This window comes from Sinocyclocheilus rhinocerous, unplaced genomic scaffold (assembly GCF_001515625.1).
Source record: "Sinocyclocheilus rhinocerous isolate Xijiao unplaced genomic scaffold, SAMN03320098_v1.1 scaffold1901, whole genome shotgun sequence".
Classification (NCBI taxonomy): domain Eukaryota; kingdom Metazoa; phylum Chordata; class Actinopteri; order Cypriniformes; family Cyprinidae; genus Sinocyclocheilus; species Sinocyclocheilus rhinocerous.
The window spans coordinates 39,724-49,488 of NW_015664755.1; the positions used below are offsets into that span (position 1 = coordinate 39,724).

Below are 9,765 nucleotides of genomic sequence, written 5' to 3' on the forward strand. Positions count from 1 at the left end.
GGATGGATGGATGGATGGATAGATAGATAGATAGACAGATAGATAGTGTTTCACTGGGTTTGGATGTTTAATGTCTTTAACCGTCTTGAACTTGGTCATGAAAACAAGAGAGCGAAGCACACGTGGTTTACGTTGAAAAAAGCGAGCACAGTTATGGTTAGCGCTAGCGTGAGAACGGCACAGGGGTCTCTGGGTTCCTGCAGGAGAAACCACAGGCCCCACACTGTCTCTGCGGCCGAGTAAAGAGAGCCTGCGGTGGGCCAGAGTTGACTGATCCGCCCGCCCAGAGCTCGTCATGCGGCGTGACATTCGATCACCTTCTTACTCTCGGTAAACAGATTTCTGCTTGACAAACTGCAGGCCGAGTAAAACGCGGTGGGATGGAATAACAGAAGAGAGACGAGCAGCTTCCTGAGGCCAAGCCGGCGGTTCTGCTGCAGTCATTCCAGAGTAAACATGACATGATTGCGGCGCTTCGAGGCCCCTTCTGTTCAGATGGAGTCTGATCAAGAGTTCCCGTAATCAGACGAGTCAGCGGATGGGACACAAGACAGATAAACTCAACTAGATAAGACACTACACCATCTGAACAACCTCTCTTTGCTGGTAGTGATGGGAAGGGTGACTCTTTTTCTGAGAATTGACCGGATTGTGGGGGAAACCCAAGCCTCATCCAAGTACTAGCCAAGCCAAACCCTGCTTAGCTGCCAAGATCAGACGTATCAATAAACACGAGGTCAAGGTTTGGTCAAGTGGCTCTTTAGTAGGGTTAGGGCTCTCGGGACTCTTCACTCAGTCTCAGATTCACTCAGTCTATTTGTTCATGAATTAGCAGTGTGCGCAAATAGTCAAACATTTGAATATTCCATCTGTAATTATTATTCGACAAATAAAAACACTATTAGAATTTTACTACGTGCTGCTTCGCAGGCTGTAAATGCAGGAAATCCATGATAGATCCTAAGTGCGCAAATTAAAAGCCAGTTATAACTAAACGCACTGGGTGGCGCTGTGGAGCGTGTTAACACATGGATTGCATTTGATCACAGAATGTCGTCGTCTGCCTCGTGAAGTTTGGAGTTAGTTAGACATATGCTTCCTTTATGTTTCTTTGAAGTTGAGTGGTTTAAGAACAGAAAACACAAAGCGCTGTAAGAAACTTTGCTTAGAACACCGTCCGTTATCTTTGTGTCTTTGCACGTTCTTATTGTTATCAGACTAAGGAGCCAGCTTTCACCCGAGCATGTGGATATTATTTTTTTTTCTCAACATTAACATGTGAAACAATATAAATGCGATAAACGTAGGCCGACTCGAGTGTATGCACGTTCTAAACTGCTATCGGCACGGTCTCCTTTATTTTTTCTATTTGCTCTTCTTGAGCTTGATTGCTTTTGTTCTTTATATGTATATTTTACACACGTTTTCAACCAAAAGAAAACTTTGAGATATAACGTAACATTGTTGTAGAACATTGTTGTATAGTATGTGTAATTATAAGCTTGTTCAGAAATGGTGACAAAATTGATTATTAAAAAAAATTACATCTTTCTCGCTAAACTTTATTTAAATAAACAAATATTCAAATATTCGTTTTTTATGAGCACAAATATTCGAATACAATATTTTTTTAAATCATGGCATTTATCATGAATTAGCTAGCTGGTTTCTTTGGTTTTAGAATTACGGTGACAAACAGACGTCAACAAACCTGACTCCCGCTAATCCGTCTTACCTTAAACTCCAGCTCCATCCCGGTGACGTTCTCTCCGGACTCGATCTGCGTGAGTTTCTGGATGTATGCGTACAGGTTCCTGGCGGGAACCTCGGTGGTGCCGCAGGTGACGGCCTCCTGGAGCGCGTCGTGAATGAAGACATACTGGTCTTCCGTCTGGACCATGTAGTTCCTCTGTGCACGCATGAGCGTCACGTGACCGTAGATGTCCACCGTCTTCTCGTGTTTGATTCGCTCCAGCATGGCGTCGATGACGATGAAGCAGCCGGTCCGACCCACGCCGGCACTGTTAGACAACAGGACAGATGTTTGACAATGTTAGATCTGATGTGTAGGCATGCTCCGAAGTGAACATTCTTGGTTGAAGCCAAACCGAACTGAATTAAACACTGGGATGAAGGCCGAATACCGAACATGGTTTTTCACGTTTTTTCCCCATGTGTTTTACCTATTTTTATTTTTTTCACCATTGCATAGATTAAATGGCCAATATGTGCTTTTTAAATCAATTGCAAAACAACAGTTTAAAAATATTTATTTAACACTACTAACAAAACACAATTTAAGTTAGTAAAATAATATTTATTGGCCACTTTTGAGACCCCCTTCTTGAATCAGGCGTGTATTTTTAACTGTACAAATAAATGCAGCCTCGCTGAGCAGAATAGGCTTCTTTTAAAACATTAGAAAATATCACAGATCCCAAATTGAACACTATGTGTGAATGTTATAATACATGTATTAATGGAGCTGTTGTAATTAGTAATATCATTATTATTGTCTTATTTATTATTTTATAGAACAACAGTAAAATTATAATACTAACATTTATGAATGCTGATGGAGTTCTTACTCTTTCTCAGCTTTTATTTTGGCGGAAACCAGCAGGAAGATCTCAGTGACTCTTTTTGTTGTCAACAGCAGATTTATAAATGATTCTCATTATGAATTTGGGAATATGTTTGTCGCACGTATCACACTGTCACATTCCTAGTAAAAATTGGTAAAGATGTTTCTGAGCAGCTGATGAGTAACGCTGTTTCAGCGCAGATTTTCCTCCTTTGGACTTGGCTAACCCTTGCTAACGAGCAGATAGCGCCGCGAGCTCGCTCTCACTCTATGCTGGTTGATATTTGATCGCGTCACATCATTGTTCAGTACAATTTATTCTGTCTTTTAATTTAATTTCGGTTGCTGAACATTCGGTGCATCCCTACTGTTTTGTTTAGTTTGTGTTCAGATACATTTTCATTGTTCACACACACATGCAAACTGCTAAAACAATGGGACACGGCTGACAGTAAGTGATGTGTCACATTTCTGTGGTGAATGCAGAATGTTTTCCACAGTCAAACAGTATTTAATGGCAGAGATCGGCGTACACCTGTGCTCGCTATCAGAGCAAAACAACCCCTCCATTTAGCCTCTCACCCTCTCTAACCTCCAACTACAGACCCTAAAAGCCTCCATCTACTTTCCTCTTTCCATCACTTTGAAGAGGCCAAAGCTTTGCTAACTTCCTGAAGCGCAGCCATTGACGTCAACCACAGGCACTTCTCCATGAAACACCTGAGATCAGAGCCCTTCATTACGACCACAAACGCTCACATTAGCGCTCTTCCTGCACGAAGACGTGAGCGAGAGAGAATTCTTAATCAACGACGCTCTTGAGTCAATGAACACCAGCTCTACCGCACACAGAACTTCCACTAACACGCATTTAAAGTCTCCAAAACCCATGTTGTGGAGCACCTGACACGAAGACCGTTCATAAAGTCAGCAAAAGTATTCCACCACTTTATTTCGGCTCTTTAAGGCCGAAAGTTTCTAGTGAGTCTGAAGTCTTGATAAGCTGGTTCAGGTGTGTTTCATTAGTGTTAGTGTAGGTCTGGACAGCCCTGCTCTAAAGCAACCTCACATGTATCATTCACAGAGGAGACAATCCCAGAATGCACTGCAGCAAGCATCTGTAGTGTCTCCGATTCACCTGTGCTGCATATCTTTGTGTTTGAGTTGTGGTGGAAGCCTCATCCAAATACTAACCAAGACAAGCCTTGCTTAGCTTCCACGATCAGTATAGTTCAATCTAACTAAAAGGGACTGTTTTACTAATTATCTGTGTTGTGCATTGTTCATCAACTAAATATAATTTAAAAATTGTGATTTCCAGACCAGGGAAAGTCGAGGAAAAATGAATAAATTCTTAGATCTCCATGGGCATTCATTTATTGTTTGTTTCTTCTGTTAGCATCTACAATATTTAATTGGGTAGAAATTGGCAGTAAAGAAATATTTTTAAATGAATCACGAAGAACTGTAAGTTATTAAACGCCAGAGCATGTTGTCACATTTTTGTGACAACTTTTATCATGAGTTTAACCTGCTTATTTTTACGACTGCTCCATATCCAGTTTAAGTTGCATACATTTTGTTCTTGTAGCAATTTTGCACTTTGACAGTCAGTTTGAGATATAATAACTATATAAATATTATTGTGTGTATCGGATAGTTTACTAAATCAAATGATTGGGACACTTTTTGTCACTGAAATGACTTGGAAAAAGTGTCCCAATCAACCTGAATTCACTCCACTCTTTGAAATCATGATTGCATTACAGTATGTTGTTTTAAACCCCAAATATTTTACTTATAACTTCATTATAATTCTTCATTAACAATAATTCAGTTATTTGTAATGTTAATTCTAAAAGAAAAAAAAATTATAAATTGAAAGTAGTTTCAATGTAGCTAGCTACTTTTTCAGAAGGGTAGCTTGAATGTAGCTTAACTACTTTAATTGCGAGTAGCTTGTAGCTGTCAGTCAAGCTACAGTTTTAGAGTAGCTTCCCCAACACCGTGAAATAAACCAGTCCTGAAATATCCACTGCTACTAGCAAGGCTTCATTTGCTTTATGCAAAATCAAAGTCTTTGTTTGGACTCTTGGGCTGAAATATGACGTGGACATGTTTTTGACAGGTTCATGTCTGAAATCCCTGCCACTCAGGAACCCTCCGTCTGTCTGTCCAGTGACCTCTGTGACATTCAATCATGCACTTGGATGGACTTTCTCTTTTGTTGCTATAACGGCTGACTGCATGCACTTCAGCAGCGACCCGCGGGTTACAGGTGACAGCGGTAAACACCCTCTTTACAGCCTCACACACACACACACACACACACACTCTCTCACACACTCACACACACACACACACACTCTCTCACACACTCACACACACACACACACACTCTCTCACACACTCACACACACACACACACACTCTCTCACACACTCACACACACACACACACACTCTCTCACACACTCACACACACACACACACACTCTCTCACACACTCACACACACACACACACACTATCAGCATCGATCGCATGACGTCTAGCATTAAGCACATGCAATCTGAATGTTCATTCTGCAGCAGGCGAATCGTTTGCAGCACGGTTAATCACCCACGAGCGCAGAAGGAGGAGCTTTTGTTTGGCCTGACAAACAGCACATATATAATCTCCCGCCTCACGTGATGCTGCCGGCTTAAACCTTGCTCTGCTCCTGCCGAAGGATGCGTCAACTTTCTGACAGCCACCGCGGAATGAAAGAAAGAGATTTTTAATGGTCAGACGGGACGGCGTTTTGGTGCGGATTAAAGTCTCGCTGTCGAGTCGTTATCTGATCTGAGCCGAAAGGAATTCAAAGTCTCCGTCCCAATGAATGATATTAATTCCCGCACGCCGGCCAGAGAAAAGAGAGGAAATAAGGATTTTTCAATTTCAAGCGCTCCGCTGGGAGCTCTAATTAACTGCCGTATGTGTTATTTTTAAGGGTTTACTAATCCTTGTTTTCTATCTGGCAGTTTTCCGATGGAAGCTCGTGGCTTGACGTTTTTGCATGCCTCTCTCTGCCTGATGTTTTTGTGCCGCTTTCGCTTAGAGGGGAATTTAACAGATGGTTTCATATCTGGGTTTTGCATAAATGCAAGAGTGCCTCATTCTGCCATGCACCAAAATCATGTTTTTTTTTGACACACCGTCGAGTCTCATGAAATTGTGTGGTTAAAACTTGAGATCTATCAATGGTTTGACCAATCAATTTTTTTTTCAGTTTTCTAAATATTATATGAGATTAGTTCTTTAATATCGGTTCTAATGATAAACGAAAAGCACACGACACATTATTACATCACCTGTGCTCAGCAAGAGACACTTCTGCTCACCAAGGCTGCATTTATTTGATCAAAAATCTTGTGAAATATTATTACCATTGTTTTCTATGTGAATATCTGTTAAACTGTAATTTATTTCTGTGATGCGCAGCTGTATTTTCAGCATCATTACTCCAGTCTTCAGTGTCACATGATCTTCAGAAATCATTCTAATATTCTGATTTGCTGGAGAAACATTTCTGATTATTATCAATGTTGAAAACAGTTGTGCTGCCCAATATTTTTGTGGAGACCGAGATATATTTTATTTTTCAGGATTCACAGATGAACATCGCTGTGTTATTAATCATATAAATATAAATGCAGGGGCTTCAGACCTGCAGTGCACCACCATGGGTCCGGCGTCCAGTGGGTTGCAGGACTTGACTCTGCGCAGGAAGGCCAGGAACGGCGTGGGATGCTCCGGAACGCCGTGATCCGGCCACGCCGTGAACTGGAACTGCCGCAACTCTCGCTTCTCGCTGGAGCCGCTCTGAACGCAAGAGTGAAAGAAATATTAGCCATCATTTACTCGCCCTCATGTGCCATCACAGAAGAAGATGGTTTCTGGAGCTCGGCAGCGCTGTGAGGGCGAGTGAATGTGGCTTTGCTGGTCAGAAACGCTCCCGTACCTTGTAAAGTGCAAACGTCCGGACGCAGTACGTGGCCAGCTCCACCGTGTCCAGCAGCGTGACCTGAATGAGTCCGTACGTCTCCGTCGCTCTGTTGGGCCAGTACTGGTCACACTTCACCTGAAACACACACAAACACACATCGAGCTCACATAAAGCCGGAGAAGGAGCGGCGCTTTTCCCATTCCCTGCTGACAAGAGGATTTCTCAACACAGCAGCGAGTGACAGACGCTATAATTACTATCTCCAGCGCTCTGTCGCAATCACATCACAGCCGGCCGTCATTACCATTATAGATGTGGGCTGCATTGTGAGCGGCGCACCGAACAAAAGAGATGCTAAACATGAAAAACCACACGCAGATCTGTCTGAATGCAAACAAGAGCTGGATCTGAACAATCATATTCTGCTAATAACATTAGGACGCTGAGATCATTAAAATGCATCGAGTTGAGACGCTCCAGCGCCGGATCACCAACTGAAGAGCAGCGCTCCTGCGTCTTTACAGCAAGCATCAGACTATGGATTCATGCAAAGGACGATTCATAAATGCAGGAAAAATCAAGGCATGCATTTAAATTCTGCAGCTGAAAACAACACGAGTCTTGCCTTAGAGAAGAAGTGAGAGGGAATCTGAGAAACACACAATGGTGCAAATAAGGAAAGGATGGAAATTAAATTGTGGGTGAAATCTGTAAAAATTGGGGATGACATGGATTGTGATATTAATTAGACCAATAATCAGTTTGACAAAAGCTTTTCAACCTGTTCGGAAACATTTGACATATTTAATGTAATTTGTCAAAAATAAGATCGTTAAAGCCAGCGCTTTCCACAAATAGAGCACCAAACAGGGCCATGCAAAACTGAGCTGCTTTACTGTCAGAAAACCCTCAGGACGAGAAACTCAGTTTTATTTCAGCTGTTTTATTTTCTATTCCTGTGACATTTGCAATTTTTTCCCAACCCTATTACTAAAATGTAAGACATAAACACACCTTGATTTGTGTGATTTTGTCAATTATTTCAGCAAATAGGTAAATGCTATAAAATACTTAATACATTAATTTATTTCCTATACATTTAGCATTTAGGTTTATAAGACGTATATTTCCTTTTTTTAACTTTTCCCCCTTATAATCAGGATTGCACACAAAATGTGTGACAGTTTAATGGTTATTTCATAATTAACATAAGTTAAAATGTAATATTTCTTTACTACATTTATGGTATTGTTGTCAATTATACATTATGCCATTGTTGGCATTGTCATATGATTTTAAATCGTCACATCTAGTCGATAAATGTATGCTAGGTTTATTTTATGTGAGATAATAGTTTTCAAACATATCTAACATAATAACTCTGTATGATATTTATGACAAGTGGCAGTTATAGAAATAACTGTTATTTATTGTTAGTGTAACGATAATTAAATCAGTACTGCAGATTAGAACTGTGATTTAACTGGACTCATTCTGACAGTGTTTCCTTACCAAACGCCAAAAACATGTGACAGAGACTGTAGTGAGTATGTATTTAAACTAATGTTAAATAGGTTTATTTGTCATTAATTGATGCACTCGTGCATACTGCAGTGCACTTGCAGAGACTCCGCCCACACGTTCTTCTGATTGGCTGTGATTTGTGATTGATTTGTTGTGGACAGATTGGTTGGAACAGGCCGTAAGCCAATCGAATCGCAGGTGAGTAGTGATGTCAGAACGTGTCGTACCCTGGATCTTTCCTCCAGTTTGGTCATCATGACGATGTTTGAGCTCCGCTGCTCCCAGATCATCCGCCAGAAATCGCCGAAGGTCCATTGCTCTCTATATTCTGAAGATTTTTACTGAAGGGTTTGGTCATATTTTATACGCCTGGTTTTATTGTTGCAATTCATTTATTTGGTTGTAGAATTAAATTACAATACATATCTATAAAGGCAATTTTCTCAAAATTAGTTTTTTCTCCACTTTAGCAGCACTTACATGCACCAAACCTTACAGTTTTATTCCTTTCTATACTCTGGAGGTTTTTACTGTGGGGTTTGTTCATATATCATTTGCACTGATTTATACAACATTTTGTTTGTAAAAAACACGGTGAGAAAGTGTTATTTTCAGTATTTTCGTATTTATGGAGTGATAAAAAGAGTAATGCAAAATCCCCTCAGTAGAAAACATTAACTCTAATATGTCGACAAAATCAAACAAGAATTATGAACCTGGATTCATCCAATGTTGAGAAAAGTTCAAATATTAGCTCATATAAAATAGTGCGTATTTAATAATATAATGTCTTGTTTGCATATTTAACATAACATTCAGAAAAACTCCAAAAAATTGTCTTAATGGACTGTGATTAATCAGCTGGTTAATATGGTGAGATATATAAATATATATATATATTAGTTGAAATGTTCTCTTTGTTGTGCCTTAAATATGCTCTAGATGAGCGTCGCTCAAACTGACTTTCATTTAAAGACTTAAAGCGTGTTTCGTTTTTGCTCATCATCCATGTGCTTATCAAAAGCAAATCATTTAAAAGCAGAACAGTCTCCACACACACTCTCATTATTCATTATGATCCTTTTAGTAAAACAGTTCAGTGAAATCGTTAAAATTCAGATGTAGGTTTCCACAAAACGGCCCTGAATCTTTATTCCATCCTGTGTATATTCTGTGATTTCTGATGAGCAGACCTTCATTCTCTGCGAGAGAAACAGTGGAATGAACTGACAGTAAGTGAAGACGTGTGAGAAATCTGGAGAAAAGGCAGCGAGGCTTGATTTCTGCTGTTAGACGGCTCGCAGCTCAGCTCACACATGCAGCGGCGAGATAAAACTCATCCCAGCGCTCGCTCGCCCGCTCTGTCTGTCTCTACTCCAGGTGAATTATTTTACTGAGACCTAATAAATAAATTAAAAACTCCATGTTTTTCATTTTCTCCTTCATTCTGTGACTGACAGCATAGCAAAAGACAACTAATCCTGCGTTTTCTTCTCTCTGTTATAGACAAAAGAGGACAAAATGACACACAGATATCAAAAAATTAGTACTGAACCGATGTGTGTGTGTGTGTGTGTGTTTGTGTGCGTCTGTGTGTGTGTGTGTTTGTGTCTCTGTGTGTGTTTGTTTGTGTGTGTGTGTGTGTGTGTGTGTGTGTGTGTGAGTGTGTGT

The 9,765-nt window shown here is 40.4% G+C and overlaps 1 protein-coding gene across 1 annotated transcript in view; it reads right to left on the reverse strand.

Annotated features, from left to right (window-relative positions):
• The window catches only part of LOC107730412 (protein tyrosine phosphatase receptor type D), a 132,448-nt gene that overhangs the window by 9,069 nt on the left and 113,614 nt on the right, over positions 1–9,765 (reverse strand). The window contains 4 exon segments of the mRNA XM_016541257.1: positions 1,736–2,021; positions 6,292–6,446; positions 6,586–6,705; positions 8,322–8,422. Of these exon segments, the coding sequence (XP_016396743.1) occupies positions 1,736–2,021; positions 6,292–6,446; positions 6,586–6,705; positions 8,322–8,422 (662 nt within the window).